The sequence below is a fragment of the Lynx rufus genome, unplaced genomic scaffold, assembly GCF_022079265.1.
Source record: "Lynx rufus isolate CCGP_SWC_20201006 ecotype Redwood Valley unplaced genomic scaffold, mLynRuf1.p SCAF_9, whole genome shotgun sequence".
Taxonomy (NCBI): Eukaryota; Metazoa; Chordata; class Mammalia; order Carnivora; family Felidae; genus Lynx; species Lynx rufus.
This window is the reverse complement of record NW_025814897.1, coordinates 61,534,806-61,561,003: the sequence shown is the minus strand read 5'-3', so window position 1 is coordinate 61,561,003 and position 26,198 is coordinate 61,534,806. Positions and strand designations below refer to the sequence as shown.

The 26,198-nt window shown below is 37.4% G+C and overlaps 3 protein-coding genes across 3 annotated transcripts; 1 reads left to right on the top strand and 2 right to left on the bottom strand.

Annotated features, from left to right (window-relative positions):
- Positions 1-3,719: 3,719 nt before the first annotated feature.
- LOC124506394 (olfactory receptor 51V1-like) lies at positions 3,720-4,658 on the bottom strand. The gene has a single exon (XM_047072447.1). It carries the CDS (start codon positions 4,656-4,658, stop codon positions 3,720-3,722), a length of 939 nt encoding a protein of 312 aa, XP_046928403.1.
- A 6,081-nt stretch (positions 4,659-10,739) lies between these two features.
- Positions 10,740-11,684, top strand: LOC124506445 (olfactory receptor 51V1-like). Its single transcript, XM_047072513.1, has one exon. The coding sequence runs from the start codon at positions 10,740-10,742 to the stop codon at positions 11,682-11,684; it is 945 nt and encodes a 314-aa protein (XP_046928469.1).
- Positions 11,685-22,366: 10,682 nt separating this feature from the next.
- Positions 22,367-23,323, bottom strand: LOC124505851 (olfactory receptor 52Z1-like). Its single transcript, XM_047071917.1, has one exon. The coding sequence runs from the start codon at positions 23,321-23,323 to the stop codon at positions 22,367-22,369; it is 957 nt and encodes a 318-aa protein (XP_046927873.1).
- Positions 23,324-26,198: the final 2,875 nt, after the last annotated feature.

Genomic DNA, 26,198 nt, shown 5'->3' with positions numbered 1-26,198 from the left:
AAATAATTCTTAAAATTATTTAAGCTATGAGGAATACTGTAGAAAGGTGCAGGAAATATAAGATCAAACAAATAGTAGCAAATATGTGTATTGAATTCAAAATCTTTCATTTTGTGCACACTTCTTGTCTTTCAAATATTATCTTCTGATCTTGGTTTTCTAAAAATGTCAACTACAAAATCAACAATTTGTAATTTTTTAAGTTTTAATTAATATAGTGAGTTGTTTGGAAACTTACATGTAACACATGAATTTTATTGTCCCTAGAAATAAAAATTACATCCATTTTTTTCACTTAAGGCCAGTGACCACTAATTCTTGAAATATGTACCTATTTTCAAGTATGACCTTTCTTTCCAATATATGCTAAAAGACACTGTTCAAATTTTCTGTCTCCAATATTTTATAATGTCATAAAAATAAAAAGCATCGTGAAGCAGAGTGAAGTGTATTCTCAGAGTTTATTCACGATTTTCCCAATCCACCTGAGTAATGTATTTGAAGTAAATTCAACTGCAAAGTTTAAACCAAATTAATGTTATGTTATATTAGAGTTCTTCTAGAATATTCAACTTAATTTTATGCAGTCCATTTTTAGCATATTTTAACAATTTGCGTATTATTTAACTGAATAATCCATACTCTCTTTTTTTTGAAATTTATTTGTTTTAGGGAAAGAGCGAGCAGGGGAGGGACAGAGAGAGGGAGAGAGAGAGAGAATCCCAAGCAGGTTACACATTGCCAATGTGCAATGTGGAATGCAGGGCTCGAACTCACAAACCATGAGATCATGACCTGAGCTGAAATCAAGAGTTGACGCTTAACCGACTGAGCTACCCAGGCACCACTGAATAATCCGTACTCTCTTAGAATGCCAAGGAGATACCTTGTTGGACATATGAGAAGATGGAAACTTAGGCTATGTTTTGGGTAGATCATTACAGTTAAGCAGATTTTGTGTAAGTGAAAAATAAAATATAATAAGTCATAATACTTAAGTGAGATCATATTTAAAGATGGTTGAGTAAAACTAAGAACACCAAATGACAATTTAATCCATAATTTTCTAATTGATATTATCTTAAAGTCCCTCACGATACATATGGAAACCCAGATGATGCAGTAGGCACATTTGCAAGGCTGGCAAGATTTTCCTGGTAGGATTTGTGCTATCAGCAAAGACACTGTCAACTTTAGATGGTCTAGTGCCCTTAAGACCTTAAGACTTTGCAGTGACTATTGATGGTGTGCAGCAGCATTCATTAGAGCACACTGTAGCTGAGGCTGGGGGGCTTTTCTGCGAGACCTCCATCATTTTTTTCCTACATCATTTGTTTTCTGTCTCTATTTTTAAGGTGGTTTCTATTGACTTGGAGAAGAGTGATATAAACACAAAGAAGGTACATGACATCAGGGCCCTAAATCTAATAAAAGTAGTTGACATAAACTCATATCGCCAGAATGGAATTTCAAAACCCTATAGGCTTGTAGAATTAGATTTTGATTAAGCCAAAGTCTTTCCTACTTTGTGTTGATTAGGGTTCACTTGGCAGAGAGACAGTGAAGGCATCATTTAGGCACGTTGATACTGGGGAATCACTACTCAAAGCACCACTCAGAGGACAAGGAATGAGGGCATATACACCCACATCCACACATCCACACCTATCCACTTAGATCACACTCATTACATACATTGTATCTGTATTTACTTCTCTATCAACATGAGGCAGTATAGGGAAAACAAGAGGAACATAATTCCTGTAAAGCCTCTGATCTGTGGCAAGTGTTAAAAGTTTCCATAGGCTTAGAGACAGATACCTCCTTCCAGGAAAGAGAACAAACAAGAGATAAGAGCATTAGGGAGTAACAGTTGTTTAAACAAAAACAGAAGAAAAAGTTTAAACAGAAATGACTATTTTAAGCCTGCCTGCATAAGTATTTCTGTTTTTCAGACACCCTAAAAAATCTGGGCTGTGAAGAAGGGCATCCTGATTGCCTCGTGGCCATTAGAGTAATGTGTTATAAGCTAATGATCGTGGGACTGAAGGACACTTCCCTACTCCAAGGCTTTCAAACCTTGGAAAAGTGCCTTTATAAGCTGTACACACTACCCTTTTGAGAGCGACATTCCTCTTTCTTGTTGGTTCCCTTGTATACAAGCTTTCTCTAATAAACTCTACCTATTTTTTTCTCTCCCTTTCAGTGTTCATTTCTATGACACTGAGACTCAAGAACCAGGTTTTAGGGGTCCAGTAATAAACAAATATTGAAAACCTGAAGTGTTCTTTTAAAATGTTTATTTATTTATTTTGAGAGAGAGCAAGAGAGGGGCAGAGAGAGATAGAGAGAGAGAATGTCAAGCAGGCTCTGTGCTTGGTGTGGAGCCTGATGTGGGGCTCGACATCCGTGAGATGTGAGATTGTGACCTGAGTTGATATCAAGAGTCAAACGCTTAACTGAGTGAGCCACTCAGGTGTCTCGAAAACCTGAAATGTGTTAAGTCAACCTCCAACAATGGGTTTCATTCTACTTTTTTCCACTTTTTTTTTAAATCTATGTTGATGCTTTATTTGAAACAGTTCTTCTGAGTTTGAAGGTTCTTTCCTGCATCAAATGAAATGAGACTCAAAGCAGGGAGAAAAAAAGCAAAAGGTACTTGTCAGTTTGAAAGTCACAGTTTATCTTTCTGTAATTAGACTAGGAGAAAAAAAATGAAGAACTCACTGGTAGCAGTAAGAAGCAAGAGTCTTCTAGGATCTGGCATTCAATGAGATAGATATTCAGTTACTGTGCATTCCCATTGTTTTTCCATGGCAGAACATATGGCAGAGACTTGGGAACACGCATGCCTGAAGACAGGTTATTCTTATGTTCCGTAACTATGTTGCTTGCAGGGCCATTGTTGCCACGGTAGTTGGTTGTACCCCAGACAAATGGGGTGCTTACTGGTCTGTTCCCACAGATCTTTATCCCAGTCTTCATTGCAAGGAGGATACTGCCAGGTGCTCTCATCCAGAGTCTCTTGACATTATATTTAGTGAAATATATTTAGTGAAATGAAGAATGAACATTTAATGTGGAATGAAGTCACATCTTTATAGCATGGAAAGAAGTAAGAATAAAGTCTTTGGAATAGAGGGATGGGATATCTTTTTATTTCAAAATTCCTGTAATAGACTTGCATTAGCACTAGTGGGGAAAAAGTAATAAAAGTGGGGGAAGGCTTAGCATAGTAGATTCATATGTTCCGCACTTCACCTTTAGGAATAAAACAAGTCCAATTACACAATATTATATATTTTGATAGAAGTCCCAATCAATTGAATAATCTAAATAGGCATGTTTCCAAAATTTTAGACAGTGGTGTGTCTAAGTGGAATGAAAATATTGTTGAACTGAGGGTCACAATTTTTATATGGCAAACACGCTTCAAGAACATGTCAACAAAATGCAAAGACACTTATTATTACATCTATAATGGCCATGATTATCCTATAGCAGACATTCAGAAATCTTTTCTGGAATGTGTATTGGAAAAAGTTAGTTCTATTTTCTCTCTTGAATTAGAACATCTCTTAAGTTCTTTAATATCCAAGACCTCATAAAAGAACAAACCCTCCAATAAGTTATTCAAATTGTAAGTTGTTGCACACATGGGAAGTAGCATTACTCTTCTGATCTTAAAATATTCTTACTGGTCAAACCCAAGGGCTTTACTACATTTTCAGGGAACACCACTTCTTCATCCTGCTTCGGATCTGCTGGGTCTTTACACTGTAGATGATTGGATTCATCAGGGGTGGAAAGAGAATATAGATATTGCCCATGAGGACATGGACCGAAGGGGAGAGATGCTTTCCAAAGCGGTGCACCATGGTGAGGCCAATGATGGGGATGTAAAAGACCAGGACAGCACAGATGTGGGACACACAGGTCTGCAAGGTCTTGAGCCTCTCCTTGTGGGATGCAATTGCCAGCACTGTGTGCAAGATGAAAGCGTAGGAGATGAGAATAAGCACAGCGTCTAACAACAAGGTACAGATCACCAGAGCCAGGGCATAGAGGCTGTTGAAGCGGATGTCAGAGCAGGCGAGCCGGAGCAGGTCCTGGTGCAGGCAGAAAGAGTGGGAGAGGATGTGAGGGCGGCAGTAATGGAAGAACTTCAGGCGAATGATGACAGGGAGAATGGACAAAGCTGCCCTCATCAAAATGGCCACCATGAAATGAATGACTCTACTGTTAGTCAGGAGGGATGTGTATCTCAGAGGATTGCAGATTGCAGTGAAGCGATCAAAGGCCATGGCAAGAAGGACCCCAGACTCTATGAAGGACAGACCATGGATAAAGTAAGTTTGGGCAATGCAAGCATCTCGACTAACTTCTTGGTTGAGTCCCCACAGGACCCCCAGCACCGTGTGCACTGTGGACAGCCCCATGCACAGGTCAGTGAGGGCCAGCATGGCCAGGAAGTAGAACATGGGCTGGTGCAGGCTGGGCTCTGTCCGGATCACATGCAGCACCATGCAGTTTCCCAGGAAAACCATGGCATAGATGGAGGAGAAGGGAATGGAAAACCAGGGATAGTAGTGGTCCAGGCCAGGGAACCCCGTGAGAATGAATATTGAGGTATTGATAATGGAAGCAGAAGCAGGCATGATATTTGAAGGTAATGTTCAAGATGAGATCAATATTTACTGACAGTTTTGTCAAAGTGTCTGCTGTGTGGGAGCAGTTGAGTCTAACACAGGTCCTCACACTGTAGCACAGGTCAAGCTAACGTAGACGCCAGGGAAGCCCCCTCTCCAGGAGGAGCTACAGCACAGGACGGTCTCACAGGGAAGCTCCTTGGTGTCAGGTCTCAGGTTATGGGAGCAAATCAATGTCCTGACCGTTGTGGGCAAATCAGATCATGCCCTTCATTTGCTTTTAGTCCCTCTGAGCTGCTTGCAGGACACACAGCAGGTGACAGTGGCAAAGCCATTGAGAGCATAGGGCTGCTCCTGCTCTGCTGTCCCGAGGAAGCCTCTGCACGCTGTCCTGTGGCCAGTGCTTGTGGCACAAGGAGTCAGAAGGTTCCGGTTTATGAGGAAGGAATGAGAGGGTTGTGTGGACCAGGTGGACCCAGGCTCCTGGGAGGCACTCTTCCCTCTTGGTGGCTGATGCAAGTGGAAGATTCCACCTGGTCACTGCAGGTTAGCAGTTCCTTGGAATTGACAGGAAAGGACAACTGGTAGTGTTTCCCGGAGTCCACAGATTTTTTCTATCTTGGAGGGAAGGGGACTCAGTGTGTCAACTGAAAATCTAATACCCACTCAGAAGGAGGCAAGAAGTAAACACCCAAGGGGAAAAGATCGTATGAGAATTCTGAGGAATTTTTAGTCTCAGTTTCAGTCTGAAATCAACTAAAATATTTCCATAAGGCTTACATTTGACTTATTCATTGTTTTTCCCTAAATGTCACTTTCACTGTTCACTAAATTCCTCGGTAAACATGTCTCCCTTTCTGAGCCCCTGAGCTACTTTTTGACAGGTATAATATAAAGAACCATATATAAAAATGTTAGGGAAAAGTGCTACAAAAATGACACAAAACATATTGCTAAAATATTTACTTATGTGTCAGTAATATAAGGTTAATTCTGCACTCATGTGTGAAATACTTAAAATATTTTCTCCTCCTCATATTTGTATCATTCACTGGTGCTGTATGTAAAATTATAGGTAACTACTTCATTCAAATTTCTTTTTTCTTTTGAGATATTTTCAATTTTTTTCCTTGGGGAAAAGTTTTGAGTAGAGCGTAAAGAGCATTTTTGCAAATGATTTAATGATAAATTTTCTACCCAAAGTCCATTGTTTTCTACAATGAAGGTCATTCTTCTACATAACCATAATGTAATCATCATCATGAAATTATGGCAATGCTGCCATATTGCTGTCATCAAATTATCAGACCCCAGATAAACTTTCTCAAATTGTACCATCAATGTAATTGATAGTAAAGTAAAATGCAGTTCAGAATCGTGTGCATTAGTATTCCTATATTTTTACTTTTATTCCCTGTGAAATTTCTTTAGATTTTCCTTGATTTGCATAACTCTTAAACTTTTGAAAGTTACAAGTCATTATAGAATGCTTCTCATCTGAGTGTGTTTGATTCATACTCATGGTTAGATTCAAATTATATAGGAATGTAATGAAAATGAGGTCTTATTCTTCTCATGCATATGTTCAGGCTGTGTGTGGTTTGAATTTGTCTAAACACTGATGATGATCAATTATTTTTTAAAGTAGGGTCTTCCAGGATTCATTACTATAAATTAATATATATTTCTTTTCCCTTTTATTTTATTTATTTATTTTGAAAGAGAAAGAGGGGGAGAGATAGGAAGAGAGAGAGAGCAAGTGAGAGCACAAGCAGAGGAGGGACAGAGAAAGGGCCAGAGAGGGTCTCAAGCAGGCTCTGCACTGTCAGTGTAGAGCCTGACCCAGGGCTTGAACTCACAAACCTTGAGGTCGTGAAAAGAAGAGCTGAAAAGAAGAGCTAGGCACTTAACTGACTGAGCCACCCAGGTGCTCCATTCCATTCACTTTTAATAAGTATTTTGTAGGAGAGTATTTGAGACTATATAAATATCTTATAGTCATTGTTTTATATTTTATTCAATAGGTAATTATCAGTCACTATCATTTTTTAGTATTCAATTTATATTCCAGATTTAGTCAGTGAAAGCACCATAATTTGGCTTTTGTATCTTTTTTATACATATTTTAGCACTTCTTAATTTTTGGTACAATTATGTTTGGTACATTTGGTATATTCAGTGTACTTTCACTACCATGGCCCTATAAACATCCATTTTCACAGAAAGATAAATCCTCTTTTCTTTCTCTTTTGTTTTTAATGTTTATTTTTGAGAGATAGAGTGCGAGTTGGGGACAGGCAGAGAGAGAGAGAGAGAGAGAGAGAGAGAGACAGAATCCAAAGCAGGCTCTAGGTTCCTAGCTGTCAGCACAGAGCCCGATGTAGGGCTCAAACCCACGGATGGCAAGATCGTAACCTGAGCCAAAGTCAGAAGCTTAACCAACTGAGCCACCCAGGTGCTCACGCCCATTTTTTTTCTTTTTTTTTTTAACGTGTATTTGAGAGAGAGAGAGAGAGAGAGAGCAAGCAGGGGAGTGGAAGAGAGAGAGTAAGAGAAAGAAAATCCCAAGCAGGCTCTGCACTGTCAGCACAGAGCCCGATGTGGGCCTTGATCTCACCAACCATGAGATCATGAGTGGAGTCAAAATTAAGAGACGGATGCTTAACTGACTGAATCATCCAGACACCCCCAGATCCTCTTTTCATACAGATTAGTACCTAGAAGTTTAAGAATTGCATGCTAGATGGGTCATATCTATTTTTTTTTAAATGTTTATTTATTTTTGAGAGACAGAGAGAGATAGAGCATGAATGGGGGAGGAGCAGATAGAGAGAGAGACAGAATCCGAAGCAGGCTCCAGGCTCTAAGCTGTCGGCACAGAGCCTGACGTGGGGCTCGAACTCACAAACTGTGAGATCATGACCTGAGCTGAAGTCGGACACTTACCCAACAGAGCCACCCAGGCTCCCCTAGATGGGTCATATCTATTGAGGAATCACTGTTTCCAGGCTCTCTCAGAGAATTGAGCTGGGTTTTGCATCTATATGTATTTTTCTATATATATATATTAAAATCCTTAATGCACACTTACAAGTTATTTTTTTTTTCATGGTTATAAAGTTGCCACAAACACTGAACTAATGAGTACTGAACTATTGCTGCCAAGAAAAATAAAAGGTAAAGAAAAAAGTAACCCTTAGTCACAACGTTTTTTGAGTGTAACAGCGTTTTGCATTTAATAGATTTAACAGAAACACTGTGGTATTATATAGGTTCACTTATTCTGTTCTCTCTTAAAAATTGTTCCTTTATCAGTGTCTCTGTGAAACAAGCCAGTCTCAACAGTGTTGAAAACCTGTTCAGGCACAAAACCCTTTACCTGCAGAACATTTATGAGATGTTTTAACTTTCTTCTACAGTTTCCTGAACTATTGTCTCTGCCCTGCCTGAAGTTGCACATTCTTCATGCCATGTTGCCATTTAAGCACACAAGCCAGCCAGTGCTAGCTGAGTGGGGTTAACATTTTCCTAAACCTAAATTTCTAAATCTCACAACGATCGCCGCTATGCAGTTTTTGTTGGCTGTCATCTCCTGAATCCACAAATGTGGCTGCTTTTTCATTGTTTCCCCTGTTTCACCATGCATTACACACATTACTTTAGCCGTTTCTCGATAATACAGACACACCAGGGAATTTCTTTTCTTTTTTCTGGAAGTACCATATTGTTGATTCATCAACATTGAACTCACGTACAACAGCATTGCAAATCATGTCTGAAGGAAGCTTATGTCGCATATGTATTTTCTCTGCAAGATAGGTACATCACAGCCTTGCACTTAGGAACACAAGACCTTACTTCAGTACTATGCTTGGAGGCCATTTCAAAAAGTGAAATTGGCACCCAAAGCAACGAAAATGTTTAAAACATGGCACTAAATACCCCAGGAAAAGGACAGTTTTTTACAATATAAAATCTGAAACAAAAAGGAAGCATACCCTTCAGTTTTCAGTTTGTCTTGTTTTTATTGTTGTTGCTGTAAAAATGGGAGTGATAATTTCCAAAAGCCTTTACATGTCAGAACAGAAAAAAGAAGTCTAACAATCTAACTTTGAAATAAAAAAAAATTAATGCCATTATAATTGCATCCCCCAAATCAAATATTTGGCATTAAATCTGAAAAAAAAATCACTCAACATGTTAGAATTAAAACTTCATAATAGTAATGGGAAAAATAAAAAACATACACAAATTTAAATATATTTCATTTTCATGGATTGGAAGACATGACAAATTTCTCCAGTTTTATGTTAGGTTCAACATAATCTCAATCAATATCTCGGAGAGTTTTATGAACGTATTTACAAGTGTATTGCAATATTTGTATGTATAGGTAAAGGAATTATATAGTAGCCGGAACAAATTTGGAGGACTTTGCTGGATTTTAAGACTTTTATAAAGCCATAATAATCACAGTAGTGTGGTGTTTAAAAGGATAAACACATAGATTAATACCAGAATAGAGAGGTCAGATAGACCACATATTCAAGTGACTTTCGGCAAAAGTTCAAAGATAAACCAATCAAGAAAGGATAATCTTTTCCAAAGTGGAAGTACTGAAAGATAAAAATAAACTCGACACCATGTATAAAAATTAACTTAAAATGGATTATAGAACCAAAGGTTAAATGTAAAACTTCTAGGAGAAAACATGAGAAAATCTCATGACCTGGATTTGACGGTTTGTAGATATAATAACAAGAGCATATTCCTTAAAGGAAAAAAACACATATAAATTGGAGTCTGTCAATATTAAAAAAAAAAAATTCCACTACTCTTGCAAAACTTTGTTTTGCAAAAGTCACTGTTAAGAGAAATAAAGGACAATTAACAATCTGAAAATAACTAGTTGCAAATCATGTATCTGTGAAGGATTTTGTAATTTAAATGTGTAAAGAACTCTCCAAACTCAAGAAGAGCAGAACTTGATCACAAAGGGAAAATTATTTGAAGAAGCACTTCACCAAGAAGTATATATAACAAATAATCATGAGAAAAGATGCAAAAAAAATATGATAAAGGAGGTGCGAATTTAAACCAAAATGATATATCACTACACATCTACTAATATAGCAAAACAAAAGACAACAAATAAAAATCTGACCGTACAAAGTATTGGCCTAGATATAGAGGAACTATAATTCTCATACACTGCTGGTCCGAAAGTCAAATGGTACAGTTGCCTGGAAGACACACTGACAAATATTGTCAAAAGTTAAACAAATATGTACCATATGATTTAACTATTCTCTTCCAAGTTATTACCTGACAGAAAGTATTGGTTTGGTACTTTACAGTTTAAAATATCATTTATGTTATATAAAAAATAAGAGACAAAAACATTGTGAAGGTCAGAAAAAGGAGAAATCTCATACAGAATAATGAAATGCCTAAAAATAAAGAAAAATATAATGAAGTATGACTAAAAAGGGTAAATGATTTAGAGAGGGGTTAAACAATTTAGAATGTGCAAAAAAAGTTCTGATTCCCCTTAGTTTGTTAGGCATCTCTTGGCTAAATTGTAATGTTCCCGCAAAGTCAGATTACTTTACTCAGTCTACTTCCTCTGGGATCTTATGGCCCCTTGGGGGTAGAGAAAGAAATAGTTGTGGTAACCAAGAGAAAAATTTAGCAATGCATTTCACATTTTACTGAGGATAATGACAACCATGGTAACAGTACACACAGGTCACATGTTATCTTCCTTCAGGAATAAACAGAGAGTCCCACAAGTCCAGCCCAAATCCAAACCCCATGGACCCAGAAACATCATTGCTTCTGCATAAAACCCCCTAGTCTCTTGACATACCTAATCACTAGTCCTGGAAAAGCTATGACTAGACAATGGATTTTTGCCTTATAGAATACAGAAATAGGTCTCTATTTTTCTGAGTTTATGACACTTAAGGAAATTGTATTATATTTTATTTTATTTTCTTCTCAAAGGCAGACAAACATTACTGGAAGTTAGGAGATCATAAACTAATCTAATTGTAACATCTCTGTAGAAATATTTTCAATCGTCTACTAATGTCTCCTATCTCTATCTTTAATGTTAATAGTTCCAGATTTATTCTCACTGGTTTTCCTGGCCTAGAAGTTCACTATCTCTGGATCTCCATCCCTTTCTCCTCCATCTATGCCACGGTTTTCCTGGGAAACTGCATGGTGCTGCATGTGATCCGGACAGAGCCCAGCCTGCACCAGCCCATGTTCTACTTCCTGGCCATGCTGGCCCTCACTGATCTGTGCATGGGGCTGTCTACCATGTACACGGTGCTGGGGATCCTGTGGGGATTCGTTCGTGAGATCAGCCTAGATTCCTGCATTGCCCAGTCCTACTTCATCCATGGTTTGTCCTTCATGGAATCCTCTGTCCTCCTTGCTATGGCTTTTGACCGTTACATTGCCATTTGCAACCCACTACGCTATTCTTCCATCCTAACTAATGACAAAATCATGAAAATTGGGGTGACAATCTTATGTAGGAGTTCTTTACTCATACCTCCGGTCATCATTCGCCTAAAGTTCTTAAATTATTGCCGCCCCCACATCCTTTCTCACTCTTTCTGCCTGCACCAAGACTTAATTAGAATGGCCTGTTCAGACATCCGTTTCAACAGCATTTATGGTCTTGCCCTGGTAATTAGCAACCTGTTGTTGGATGCAGTGCTCATACTTATCTCCTATATTATGATCTTGCATGCAGTCTTAGCTATTGCATCACGGGAAGAGAGAATCAAGTCCTTGCAGACCTGTGTATCTCACATCTGTGCTGTTTCTGTTTTCTACATCCCAATCATTGGTCTGACTATGGTGCATCGCTTTGGGAAACACCTCTCACCATGGGTACATGTCCTCCTGGGCAACATCTATATCCTTTTCCCACCCTTGATGAACCCCATTATTTACAGTATCAAGACCCAACAAATACGAAGAAGAGTCCAGAGATTGTTTAATTTCAAAAAATTTTAAGTCTTGAGATCAAATGCGAATTTATTTAAAAGTCGACAAGTGGAGCTCAAAAGGGGAAGGGTGAGTAAATAATTATAAATATATTTAATGACTTCTATTTGTATGTTTTCTATGTTACTCCCTCTCCATTTTCCCCACAACCATCGTAAGTCAGTGAAACTGATATGGGTTATATTGTGATCAGTTTTATAAATTGGAAAGTATATATAAAATGGGCTGAGAATCATATTAATGAATAAGGCAGATTCACTATTAAAATGTATATCTCACTATATCCAATTGAGTGAAGATGGTTTGGCATCCACTCATTACAGAAAACATAAATTTTACTTATTAAGTAGTTTAAGTAATTACTAAAAGATCAACAATGATCTTAGTCCACTTCCACTACTCTAGGCAACATTCTTGTTTATTATTTAGACATTCTACCTGCTATACAGTTTAGCCACTGTACAATATATGGTCATGTAATTGGATCATGTAGAAAAGTAGTGAGACAAACAGCAAAAAAACTAATCTTGGTGCCAGGTTATCTGCCAGCCAAACAGTCTTTCCCTACTCTCTTCCTACAATCAGTAACTGAACTAGGGATACTGACAAATAGTAAATACCAGGGTAGAAATAGACTTTTGTGATTAGTTTCTTTAATCATATAATATAAAACAAGTACCATTTGAAAATAATTTGAAAATGATTCCTATGAGTCCATATCTCATTTAAATTTCCTGTCCTAGTTAAAAAAAAAGAGAAGGAAAGCATACAGTGTCACTATGGCCAACTGATATAAATATGTTTCTAAGGTATCTCACCATCAAGAACCTGTGGTAGATACTGTTTTTGTTACATATATGAATAGTTTAAAACATATAAAAGTTAAATGATATGGAAGTAGTAGGTGATGGAATTTGGATATATTCTCTTGTTTTAGTTCAAATCACATGACATTTTTATTCTTATCTTCTTTCTGTACTTTTTAATATGAAGTTTACTAAATGGTTATGCAGCCAACATAAAAATATTTATCTCATAATAAAAGTAGAAAGATCACCAAAGTAAATCATGGATGGTAAATAAAGTGTACATATTTGAACTGTTGGTATGTGTACATTTCCCCAAAATATTGTTGCTACCATTGTGTTTATACAATCTACTTAATATATGTAAGGTAAGTTTTTTTGAGGTATACTTACAAACAGTAATTCGCTGTTTTGATGTGCATGTGCAGTTTGATGAGTTCTGAAAAACACTTCTAGTCATGTAACCACCACAATCAAGATGTGGAATATTACTGTCACTCACAAAAATTCCCTTTTATCTCTTTGTGTTCACTCTTCACCCACAACCCCAGGTTCTGGAAATCACTAAGTTGATCTGTCATTCAGTTTGTCTTTAAGAGAAGATCGTGTAAATTAAATGATAAAGAGTGTAATCTTTATGTCTGGATTCTTTCACTTGCAAAAATCCTCTTGAGATTCCCTCTTGTTATCTGTATGCACAGTTTACTTTTATTGTTGATTCTTATTCCATTTTATCACAGATAATAAGCTGTTTATTCATTTATTTGCAGATGGACATTTTAGTGTTTTACAGATTTTATTTTGAATAAAGCTACTATGAACATGTATTTTCCCCAAGTTAGACTTTATTTTTGATACTTGCATCTTTACGTTGAATAATACAACACTCATCACAGTAATAATCATTATCATGATCATCACCATAAAAATAATATTTAGTTTATATTTACCAGATGCCTATTTTATGCTGGGCACCATGGACACACTACCTTCATAGTCATTCTCATTACTGATCTTCAGAGTCAATCTACAGGGTAGACCATAATTATTCAATTTTGCAGATAAGCAACTTAAATAAAGGCATTTTAACTTACTAGGAGATAACAGTGGGGAGATATAGTTTCACACCACCTTTCCCTCTATTATTTCAATTTCATTTGACATCACACTTATTTTTTTTAACTTGTTTTATTTTTTATTTTTTTTAAATTTACATCCAAATTAGTTAGCATATAGTGCAACAATGATTTCAGGAGTAGATTCCTTAGTGACCCTTACCCATTTAGCCCATCCTCCCTCCCCCAACCCCTCCTGTAACCCTCAGTTTATTCTCCATATTTATGAGTCTCTTCTGTTTTGTCCCCCTCCCTGTTTTTAATATTATTTTTGTTTCCCTTCCCTTATGTTCATCTATTTTGTCTCTTAAAGTACACATATGAGTGAAATCATAAGATTTTTGTCTTTCTCTAATTTCACTTAGCATAATACTCTCCAGTTCCATCCACATAGTTGCAAATGGCAAGATTTCATTCTTTTTGACTGCCGAGTAATACTCCAATGCATATATATATATATATATATATATATATATATATATATCCATTCATCCATCAGTGGACATTTGGGCCCTTTCCATACTTTGGCTATTGTTAATAGTGCTGCTATAAACATGGGGATGCATGTGTCCCTTCGAAACAGCCCACCTGTATCCTGTGGATAAATGCCTAGTAGTGCAATTCCTGGGTCATAGGGTAGTTCTATTTTTAGGTTTTTGAGGAACCTTCAAAACCTTGAAGGTTTTGAGGAACCTTCATACTGTTTTCCAGAGAGGCTGCACCAGCTTTCATTCCCACCAACAATGCAAAAGAGATCCTCTTTCTCTGCATCTTCGCCAACATCTGTTTTTGCCTGAGTTGTTAATGTGAGCCATTCTGACAGATGTAAGGTGATATCTCATTGTGGTTTTGACTTGTATTTCCCTGATGATGAGTGATGTTGAGCATTTTTTCATGTGTAGGTTGGCCATCTGGATGTCTTCCTTAGAGAAATTTCTATTCATGTCTTTTGCCCATTTCTTCACTGGATTATTTGTTTCTTGGGTGTTGAGTTTGATAAGTTCTTTGTAGAATTTGGATACTAACCCTTTATCTGATATGTCACTTGCAAATATCTTCTCCCATTCTGTCAGTTGCCTTTTAGTTTTGCTGATTATTTCCTTCGCTGTGCGGAAGCTTTTTATTTTGGTGAGGTCTCACTAGTTCATTTTTGCTTTTGTTTCCCTTGCCTCTGGAGACATGTTGAGTAAGAAGTTTCTATGGCCAAGATCAAAGAGATTTTTGCCTGCTTTCTCCTTGAGGATTTTGATGGCTTCCTGTCTCACATTTAGGTCTTTCATCCATTTTGAGTTTATTTTTGTGAATGGGGTAAGAAGGTGGTCCAGGTTCATTCTTCTGCATGTTGCTGTCCAGTTTCCCCAGCACTGCTTGCTAAGGAGAGTGTCTTTACTCCACTGGATATTCTTTCCTGCTTTGTCAAAGATTAGTTGGCCATACGTTTGTGGATCCATTTCTGGGTTCTCTCTTCTGTTCCATTGATCTGAGTGTCTGCTCTTGTGCCAGTACCATACTGTCTTGATGATTACAACTTGGTAGTATAGCTTGAAGTCTGGAATTGTGGTGTCTCCTGCTTTGGTTTTCTTTTTCAAGATCGCTTTGGCTATTCAAAGTCTTTTCTGTTTCCATACAAATTTTAGGATTATTTGTTCTAGCTCTGTGAAAAATTCTGGTGTTATTTTGATAGGGATAGCATTGAATATGTAGATTGCTTTGGGTAGTATGGACATTTTAACAATATTTGTTCTTCCCATCCAGGAGCATGAAATCTTTTTCCATTTTTTTGTGTCTTCTTCAATCTCTTTCATAAGTTTTCTATAGTTTTCAGTATATAGATTTTTGGTTAGATTTATTCCTAGGTATTTTATGTTTTTGTGTGCAACTGTAAATGGGATCAATTCCTTGATTTCTCCTTCTTTCATTTCATTGTTGGTGTATAGGAATGCAACTGATTTCTGTGCATTGATTTTATATCCTTCAACTTTGCTGAATTCATGAATCAATTCTAGAAGTTTTTTTGTAGAATCTTTTGGGTTTTCCATATAGAGTATCATGTCATCTGCAAAGAGTGAAAGTTTGACCTCCTCCTGGCCGATTCGGATGCCTTTTATTTCTTTGTGTTGTCTGATTGCAGAGGCTAAGACTTCCAATACTATGTTGAATAACAGTGGTGAGAGTGGACATCCCTGTCTTGCTCCTGACCTTAGGGGGAAAGCTCTCAGTTTTTCTCCATTGAGGATGATATTATCATTGGGTCGCTCGTATATGGCTTTTATCATCTCGAGGTATGCTCCTTCTATCCCTACTTTCTTGAGGGTTTTTATGAAGAAAGGATACTGTATTTTGTCAAATGCTTTCTCTGCATCTATTGAGCGGATCATATGGTTCTTGTCCTTTCTTTTATTGATGTGATGAATCACGTTAATTGTTTTGCAGATATTGAACCAGCCCTTCATCCCAGGTGTAAATCCCACTTGGTTGTGGTGAATAATTTTTTTAATGTATTGTTGGAGCCAGTTGGCTAATATCTTGTTAAGGATTTTTGCATCCATGTTCATCAGGGAAATTTGTCTATAGTTCTCCTTTTTAGTGGAGTCTCTGTCTGGTTTTGGAATCCAGGTAATGCTGGCCTCATAGAAAGAGTTTGGAAGTTTTCCTTCCATTTCTATTTTTTGGAACAGTTTCAAGAGAATAGGTGTTAACTCTTCCTTAAATGTTTGGTAGAATTCCCCTGGAAAGCCATCTGGCCCTGGACTTTTATTTTTTTTGGCAGATTTTTGATTACTAATTTGATTTCCTTACTGGTTATGCGTCTGTTCAAATTTTCTATTTCTTCCTGTTTCCATTTTGGTAATGTATATGTTTCTAGGAATTTGTCCATTTCTTCCAGATTGCCCATTTTGATGGCATATGATTGCTCATAATATTCTCTTATTGTTTTTATTTCTGCTGTGTTGGTTGTGATCTCTCGTCTTTCATTCCTGATTTTATTTATTTGGGTCCTTTCCTTTTTCTTCTTGATCAAACTGGCTAGTGGTTTATCAATTCTGTTAATTCTTTCAGAGAACCAGCTTCTGGTTTCATTAATCTGTTCTACTGTTTTTTTTTTTGGTTTTTTTTTTTTTTGGTTTCAATAGCATTAATTTCTGCTCTAATCTTTATTATTTCCTGTCTTCTGCTGGTTTTGAGTTTTATTTGCCATTTTTTTCCCAGCTCCTTAAGGCATAAGTTTAGGTGGTGTATCTGAGATCTTTCTTCCTTCTTTAGGAAGGCCTGGATTGCTATATACTTTCTTCTCATGACTGCCTTTGCTGCGTCCCAGAGGTTTTAGGTTGTGGTGTTATCATTTTCAGTGACTTCCATATACTTTTTAATTTCCTCTTTAACTGCTTGCTTAGCCCATTCATTCTTTAGTAAGATGTTCTTTAGTCTCCAAGTATTTGTTACCTTTCCAAATTTTTCTTGTGGTTGATTTTGAGTTTCATGGCACTGTGGTCTGAAAATATGCATGGTATGATCTCGATCTTTTTGTACTTACTTAGGGCTGATTTGTGTCCCAGTATATGTTCTATTCTGGAGAATGTTCAATGTGCACTAGAGAAGAATGTATATTCTGCTGCTTTAGGATGAAATGTTCTGAATATACCTGTTAAGTCCATCTGGTCCAGTGTGTCATTCAAAGCCATTGTTTCCTTGTTGTTTTTTTGGTTAGATGATCTGTCCATTGCTGTGAGTGGGGTGTTGAAGTCTTCTACTATTATGCTATTACTATCAATGAGTTTTTTTATGTTTGTGATTAATTGATTTGTATATTTGGGTGCTTCCACCTTTGGCACATAAGTGTTTACAATTGTTAGGTGTTCTTGGTGGATAGACCCCTTGATTATGATATAATGCGCTTCTGCATCTCTTGATAAAGTCTTTATTTTAAAGTCTAGATTGATAGAAGTATGGCTACTCCATCTTTCTTTTGTTGACAATTATCCTGATAGATGGTTCTACATCCCCTTATTTTCAATCCGTAGGTGTCTTTAGGTCTAAAGTGGGTCTCTTGTAAGCAGCATATAGATGGGTCTTGTTTTCTTATCTATTCTGTTACCCTATGTCTTTTGATTGGAGCATTGAGACCATTGACATTTAGAGTGAGTACTGAAAGATATGGATTTATTGCCTTTATGATGCTTGTGGGGTTGGAGTTTCTGGTGGTTTTCTCTGGTCCTTTCTAATCTTTGTTGCTCTTGGTCTTTATTTATTCATTTTTTTAATATTTTCATCTTTCTCCCCTCAGAGAGTCCCCCTTAAAGTTTCTTGCAGGGCTGGTTTAGTGGTCACAAACTCCTTTAATTTTTGTTTGTCTAGGAAACTTTTTATCTCTCTTTCTCTTTGAATGACAGCCTTGCTGGATAAAGAATTCTTGGCTGCATATTTTTCTGATTCAGCACATTGAATATATCCTGCAACTCCTTCCTGGCCTGTCAAGTTTCTGTGGATAGGTCTGCTGTAAACCTGATCTGTCTTCCCTTGTAGGTTAAGGACTTTTCCCCCCTTGTTGCTTTTATGGTTCTCTCCTTGCCTGAGTATTTTGTGAATTTGACTATGATATGCCTTGTTGATGGTCGGTTTTTGTTGAGTCTCATGGGGGTCCTCTGTGCTTCCTGGATTTTGATGTCTGTGTCTTTCCCCAGGTTAGGAAAGTTTTCTGCTATGATTTGCTCACATAACCCTTCTACCCCTATTTCTCTCTCTTCCTCTTCTGGGACCCCTATGATTCCGATGTTGTTCCTCTTGAATGAGTCACTGATTTCTCTAATTCTTAAATCGTGCTCTTTTGCCTTAATCTCCCTCTTTTTTTCTGCTTCATTATTCTCTATAAGTTCGTCCTCTATATTGCTGATTCTCTGTTCTGCCTCATCCATCCTTGCTGCTGCTGCATCCACCCATAATTGCAGCTCAGTTATAGCATTTTTAATTTCATTCTGGCTATTTTTCATTTCTTTTATCTCTGCAGAAAGGGATTCTAATCTATTTTCAACTCCAGCTAGTACTCTTATTTTTGTTATTCTAAATTCTGGTTCAGACATCTTGCATGTACCTGTGTTGGTTAAATCCCTGGCTCTCGTTTCTTCGTGCTCTTTCTTTTGGGGTGAATTCCTTCGTTTTGTCATTTTGAAGGCAGAAAAGGAATTAATGAGGTAGAAAAATTAAAGTTAAAAAAATTAAAATAAAAAAATATTAAAATTAAAAAATTAAAACACACACACACAAATCTAATAAATGATGCTAGATCCTAGGTGTGTTTTGGTCTGCATGTTGAGAATGGTTTGACAGAGTAGAGGAAAAAAAGGGGGGGAATGAAATCATTTGAGAATTTGAAAAAATGAATACACTGAATTAGACTAAAATGAGATGATGGGAGTAAAATAGAATTTGAAAAAAATTACACAAAAGTAAAGAATATAGTAGAAAAAATTAAAGAAAAATGTTTTTAATAAAAATTAAAAATAAAAATGTGTTTTTCTCATTCTGTATTCAAGAAAGAGAAAAGTTGTGTAAAAGGAAAAAAAAAGATAGAAAATTGAATAGATGGACCTGCTAAGAGATTGAAATACAACTGAAATTACTGTTTTCTAGTAGAAGTCAGACTATGTAGCGCTTTATAGTTCATAAACGAAGTAGGCGGTGAGACCTGTGCTCTTCAAGAGCAAGGTTGGCTCAGTTGGGTGGGGCTCAGTGTAACGGCTGTTCTCCAGTAGATGGTGCTGCTAGCCTACTGGCGTGGATTGTTGTGGCGCTTGTAGGTGCATATGTGCATGCCTGGGAGTGTTGAAAATGGTGTCACCCAGCTACCCTGTCTCTAGTATCGGAACTCAGTTCTCCTGGATCAGCAATCGCGCACTGTCCTCTGTCTTCAGCTTTCATCCACTCCACTTCTTCACTGTCCATGACCAAGCCCCAGGCAGCACCTCTTTCTCCAGTTTTGTCTCAGATGTGGCTGCTTTCCCTGGCCCCTTACTTCTGAGGGACTGTGGCTTTGATCTGTTCTTCAGGGTCTCACCGAGCAATGGCTGAATGAGCAAGGGCTGAATGTCGGCTACACCCAGGAATGCTTGCTGGACCCTGCTGCTGCCAGTGCCCAAGACTGCAGCCAGGTGCCAGGCCACCCCAGAAAAAGTTCACAAGATAGCATACTAGCAGCTTTTCAGGGATTATGGAAAAATCACAACACACATCTGGCACCAGTCTTCACCTTTAACCACCTTGTTCCAGCACCAGTGAATGTAGCCATTTTCTGGGGTCTGCTGGGACCAAGTGGCTTCAACAGTCTCCACCAAATGTCCTTCCAGCAGTGGAACTGCTTTTCCCCATGTGGCCTGAGAACCTCCTGGACACCACTCTGCTCCTGGGGTTCCACCCTTCTCACCAGAGCACCAGCAGGTATCGAGCTGCAGGGTTTCAGACACTGCCTGCCCCCTGTTTAAAGTCTGCATGGAATTTAAACCCTCTCCTTTCTCCTTTCTCCCTTTTTTAGTTTAGTCCCTGTGGCTGTTTCCAATTTTCTGCTTTCTCTCCAGCTGCTTTTGGGAGGGGTGCTTTTCCCATATTCTGCCCCCTTCCCCTAGTCTCCGTCCTCTCTCTGCCTGCAAAAGCGGCTCCCTGCCCACCGCCAGCTTCTCACTCCCCAAGTTCACCTCTCCCTGCCACATACCTGCTGAATTCTGTGGTTCAGGTTGTGCAGATTGTTATATTAATCTTCCAATCAGTTTTCTAGGTGTGTAGGATGGTTTAGTGTTGGTCTGGCTTTATTTCATGGATGCAAGACACACAAAAAACTTCCATGCTGTTCTGCCATCTTGGCTCCTCTTGACATCACACTTATATCTCCATTGTTCAACTTGTTTTTGTTGGTGTTCATGTTCATGACATGGGTTAAGAATTTTAAATAGTACATCAATGTAAATTTAGGTTTTCAAACAATTTACCAGTTGAAACAATTATTTAATAGGCTGTTCTTTTCTCAGCCAGTTTTGATACACAAAATCTTATGCAATAGGCTTTGTACTTTATACTCAAAAAGTCCAATGGTTATCTGAAACTCCAACTTCCCACTTACAGGTCAATTAAAGTTTTTGAGTTTAAGAAAAATGCTTTCTGTGGCATCATGTAATCTGTCAGTAACTTTTCTGTCAATTTGAAATTGATATTCTCCCACACAATTCCCTTATCATCTGTTTTCAAGGGGAAGTCAACAATGCAGACAACACTGAGGGACTGGATGTGAGAACTGGATGGGCCCCTGGTCTATGTCTGTGTACTTAGCTGAGCCTTGTTGAATGAACCTTATCCTACCTCTTCACTCTGTGTAGGCCTCTATCCTTTCCGCAGCCTTTGCTGAAATTTGATTATTGTCTCTTGGATCCCACTTAACGACGCATCTGAAATGTTGGATCTAATCAACAAGCCTTGAAACCTGACCCATTTTCTCTTACTTTGCTGAGTCTAACATTTGTGTCTATGGCTCTTGGCTATGGAGCCACTTTTAGCCAAAGCCTCTCCCTTTTCAACTTCATGAGTCAGCATTCACCATGATCTTTGTGTTCCCCACAGTGCCGTAAAGAACTCCTACATTCATCTGTTGCTCCTGTGGAACGAGAGGAAACCAGTTCACTGACTGAACATGCCACATGGTCATTTTTACTCTAATGCTGTTCTCCCATGTGGCATGAGACAATTTGTTAAGAAATCTCCCTCAGATACTTAAGTAGGAAATAAGGTATTCCTCTTCCACTGCTTTTCACTTTCTTCTCTAAATTCATTGGGTTTCTATCTTTTTATTTTGTATGCCCTGATACTTTGAATGAATACCGAGAATGTGCAGCTGAAACTTGGACTGTATCTTCCTTTTTCTCCATTCCTATCTGTGTCTCTCCCCCATCTCATGCTGGAAGGGGTTCTGCTACTCCTTTTTTGTTTCTAAAAGGAACTTCCTCTGCAGTCAAACCTCCTTCTTCCTTACCATGTTCTACTGGTACTTTTTAACAGAAGCATTTAGTGACAGTAGCTCTAGTGGAAGAAAATAAAAATCTATAGTTTTCAAAAGGAATTTTTGTGGTATTTCATATATATATATATATACACATATGGGATATATTTCAATGTGTGTTATGCACAGTTTAGAAGCTTTGTGTAAATCATCTTATTTAATACTTTCAACAACCTTATAAAATATGAAATATTTTAAGCTCAATATAAAGCTAAAGAAGCCCAGAAAGGGTAAATACTCTTTACAAAGATGAGACATCTAAAATTCAAATCTTGAACGTAGAGCCCAACTACTCAGCTGATAGATCACAGTGCTAAATACATAAGTATTATTTTCTCTTAAATACAAAGATAATATGGGAAAATAGGCTGAAAACCTGTTAAGTTGATTTAGCAATTTGTTTTTTCTATTTTTTTAGTGGGTGGGTTGTGTTTTTACTTTTCCTGTTTTTCTGTATCAATATGAAATTGAAGATAACTATTGAGTTATTGTGTTTTAAGTCTGTTGTAACTGAACTCACACTTACACAGAATCTAAAATGCCCTTGGTCTGATACTGTCCTGAACAAAAGCAGCAATTAATTAATTAATTAATTATGCTGTAAAATTATCTCAAAAATTTACTGTTATCATTCTACCCTAATGTTGGCATGATATAAGATGTCTGATATAATTTTATGTATTCTTCAATTAGTTATATAGAAAAATGAAAAATTGAGCTGGATAGTCTACATCAGCAGAATTTATTGCTCACAGAAAAGACATGGACAAACTTCTCCTGAACTTTCTTGGTCTTAACTCCATAAATGATGGGATTGAGAGTGGGTGGTACCACCACATAAAGATTGGCAAGGAGGATATGTACATGGAGTGGTATATGGTGGCCCCCAAATCGGTGAGCAAAGAATGAAAAAAAGGCTGGAGTATAGAACAGCAGGATAACACAGACATGGGAGCCACAAGTATCCAGAGTCTTGAGTCGGGCATCTTGGGAAAGAATTCTAAAAACAGTACAGAGTATAAGGGCATAGGAAATGATGATAAACACTACATCCAGGCATGTAGAAAATAGGGCCACAATCACCCCATAGTAGATGTTGATTTTGATGCTATCACAGGCTAGCTTGGCAATGCCCATATGTTCACAATATGAGTGATGAATAATATTCCTCCCACAGTAAGCAAGCCGATAAACCAGAAAAACCAAGGGGAAGCAGATGAAGAAACTCCTGATCACAGATGCAATGCCCATTTTTCCAATGACTGAGGGGGTTAGAATTGTAGTATATCTTAGTGGATGGCAGATGGCTACATAGCGGTCAAATGCCATGGCCAGCAATATGGCAGACTCTGCCACAAAGATGAAGTGGAGAAAAAACATTTGGGACACACAGCAACCAAAAGAAATACCCCCATCTTGGAACCAGAAGATTGCTAGCATCTTTGGTGTGGTGACTGTGGAGAGAAAGATATCTGCCAGGGCTAACATGGACAAGAAAAGGTACATGGGTTCATGAAGACTGCGTTCAGTGAAGATCAGGAATAATAAGAAGGTGTTGCCTAAAACAGAAACTATGTACATGAAACAGATGGGAATGGAGATCCATATGTGTGCATATTCCAGTCCTTGGATCCCAGTCATGGTATACCAAATATCTCTAAGGTTGGTGTGGTTTGAAGAGATTGTCATCTTTTACTCTGTCCTCTGACACTGGACACTGGAATGGAAAAAGAGAGAGACGGAGTGAAAAATCATAGTTATTTCATCTGGTTTGAGTATGAATCTTGGCATTGCAATACAGTTGTTGCTTTAAGAAAGGACTGATAGTAAGTAATGGTTCAAAGATGACAAGCCAGATAGGCTTCATTGACATGAAAGTTACCATGATCTTATAGAACTGATGCTACTGGTAATGCTAATGGTTTTAACTATAACTATAAGAACAACAACAACAGTAATGATAATAAACATTTTATAGGTTTATAATTTTGTCTAGACACTGTGGCAGATACATTGTACTTATTGACTTAGCATCATACATGAAAGTCTCTTATATGCTCTTGCACATCATGGTTTTCCTTCTTATATGACTGGTCATTTCCAGTGTTAATCACAGTTTCTTTCTGGTGATTAATTGCACACTCCAGCAACAAAGTGTCCAGAATATTGGTATGACCTTTTGAGAATTCAAATCTGTAACAAACATTGTTTCTGTAATTTAAAGACTTTAGCTTTTCATCACCAAGTGAAAATAACTTGGAGAGAAAGAGAAATAGAAGTCTAGGGAGTCCTTGCTTTGCATAGTGCTGTATTAACTTAATACTGTGCATATTGAAAACATGTTCTTCCAACATGCACAGTATTAATACAGCACTGTGAAAAGCAAGGACTCATATAACATCATTCTAACTCAGCAGACCATGTGTCCTATCTTCCACATATGTTACATTCCTCCCTTCATTCTCTCTAGTCTCCACTGCCTTTTTCTCTAATTTATTACTTCCAGCTTGTGTTCAAATATTTGTCTTTTCCTTCCCTTCTTTTTTTTTCTTTTTCTGCTCAAACTTGCATACCATTACTGGAGAAAAGAGAAAGGCATCTCATAGGTAATGAAATAACCACAATAATAAAAAATGAGTTGCAGACACATGCAAGATTTAAATAAGTTAATGAATATTTCTTTAAGTTCATTCTGTGATTAATACTATGCTAAAGAAGGAATTAAATATAAACTATACATATCCTCTATTTCAAGGATCTCCTACCCTTGTGAGGATCATGGGACATAGACACAAGTAAGCATCCTCTCAAAGAAGATCAAGATAAGAATGATGGGAGACATGCAGTCACGTGTGTATAATGTGAAAGAGACATTACTTTAACTAGGGGATGATACAAAGATTCATTGAAGTGTTGTCAGTAGATGTGTTTATCAGAAAGCCTTTGGCTTTCAAGAGACTATCATTGGAAAAAAAGAACCAAGACAAGTAAAAACCTAAAACAAGGACTGTAAGTCACTATAAAAATCAAATTATGTAGTGTATCAAAGGCTTAGAGACGTGAGAAATATGACCGGACAAATAAATTGTGTCTTGAAGATTCAAAGTTTTAAAAGTCAAGCTAAAGACTTTAGGTTTAGGTCTCTTATACTGAGAATTGATTTCTTATTCAACAATACTTACTGAATCTCTAATATTTTACCACAGTTTTAAGGAGAACATAATGGGATCAAAATTTAAGATTTACCCTTTCAGAGAGGTCTTTGCTGATGGACAATATGCTTAATTTTTATTCTCTACTTCCCAATAGCACACCGATACAATTCCTAATGAATAGTTTGTAATATTTTTCACCAATCTTTCTTAAGTTTCATGATGGCTATGAGTGTATATTCAACATCTAACATAATATATTTTTGTTCAGTAAATATGGTTTAAAAGGCAGAAAGATAGATTGATGAGGTGGAGGATTTACCTGATTTACTGTAGGAAGCTTTTCCAACAAACCAAAGTAGAACTCAGAACATAGTTTACACAGTGAAAAAAGGGGATAGAGAAGAAGTGTGGGGCTTTTAAATGTTTATTTGTTTATTTTGAGAAAGAGAAAGTGAGTAAGAGCAGGAGAGATGCAGAAAGACAGAGAGAGACAGAGAGAGAGAGAGAGAGAATCCCAAGCAGGCTTCATGCCGTTAGCACAGAGCCCAACTTAGGGTTCCATTCCACGAACTGTGAGATCATGACCTGAGCCGAAATCAAGAGTCAGACTCTCAAACAACTGAGCGACCCAGGTACCTTGAAAAAATGTGTTTAAAAATAAATAAATAAAATAGAGAATTCCAGGTGATAGGTTATATGAGGCAAAATGAAAGGCAATAGGACATTTTGAGACACACTGTCTAGAAAAATGTGATGCCACTAATCAACATAAGGAATAGAGGAGATTTCTTTTTCAGAGAAAGTTAAAACAATTGTTTTAAATTATATTAGTTTATGGCATGTCTATGGGACCACTAAGGAAATAAATCTGGCAGACTATCTCAAACCTGTATAGTGCAAGGGAAAGAAAAGTGGACGAAGCATGAGGTTCTAGCCTGAACTGAACTGTAGTCTCAGCTATGCCATGAACCAACTGGGACCTTGGTAGAAGCATTTCATCACTCCAAATTCTCTGTCCATATAGGTTGGAATGGAACTAGCTCATAGCTACTTCTCTTCTAGATACAAAAGACTAACATCCAATCATGGACCTGGACCTCAAAGCAAAAATACATACATATCAAGCTGTATATTTCAGTTTAGTTTACTATAAGTTATTCTATTAGTTTTAAAAAAGAAAGACCTAAGAAGAGAAGTTCTGGTATTAAATCTCTTCCCTAACTGTATCTCCAACATGTATTTTATTTAATCACAGTGACAGCCCTCAAGTAACACATTTTAGTCCCCAGATTATTTATACTGTTCAACTAATTTTGAGTATTTACCATGAGTTATATCCTGTGTTAACCACTTATCTATAATTTAATGGTTACAAAATACCATTCAATTGCAATAAGAACCCAACAGAA

Excerpts from the sequence above, each read along its gene's own strand:
- LOC124506394 (XM_047072447.1), bottom strand. The coding sequence starts at position 4,658 with ATGCCTGCTTCTGCTTCCATTATCAATACCTCAATATTCATTCTCACG.
- LOC124506445 (XM_047072513.1), top strand. The coding sequence starts at position 10,740 with ATGTCTCCTATCTCTATCTTTAATGTTAATAGTTCCAGATTTATTCTC.
- LOC124505851 (XM_047071917.1), bottom strand. The coding sequence starts at position 23,323 with ATGACAATCTCTTCAAACCACACCAACCTTAGAGATATTTGGTATACC.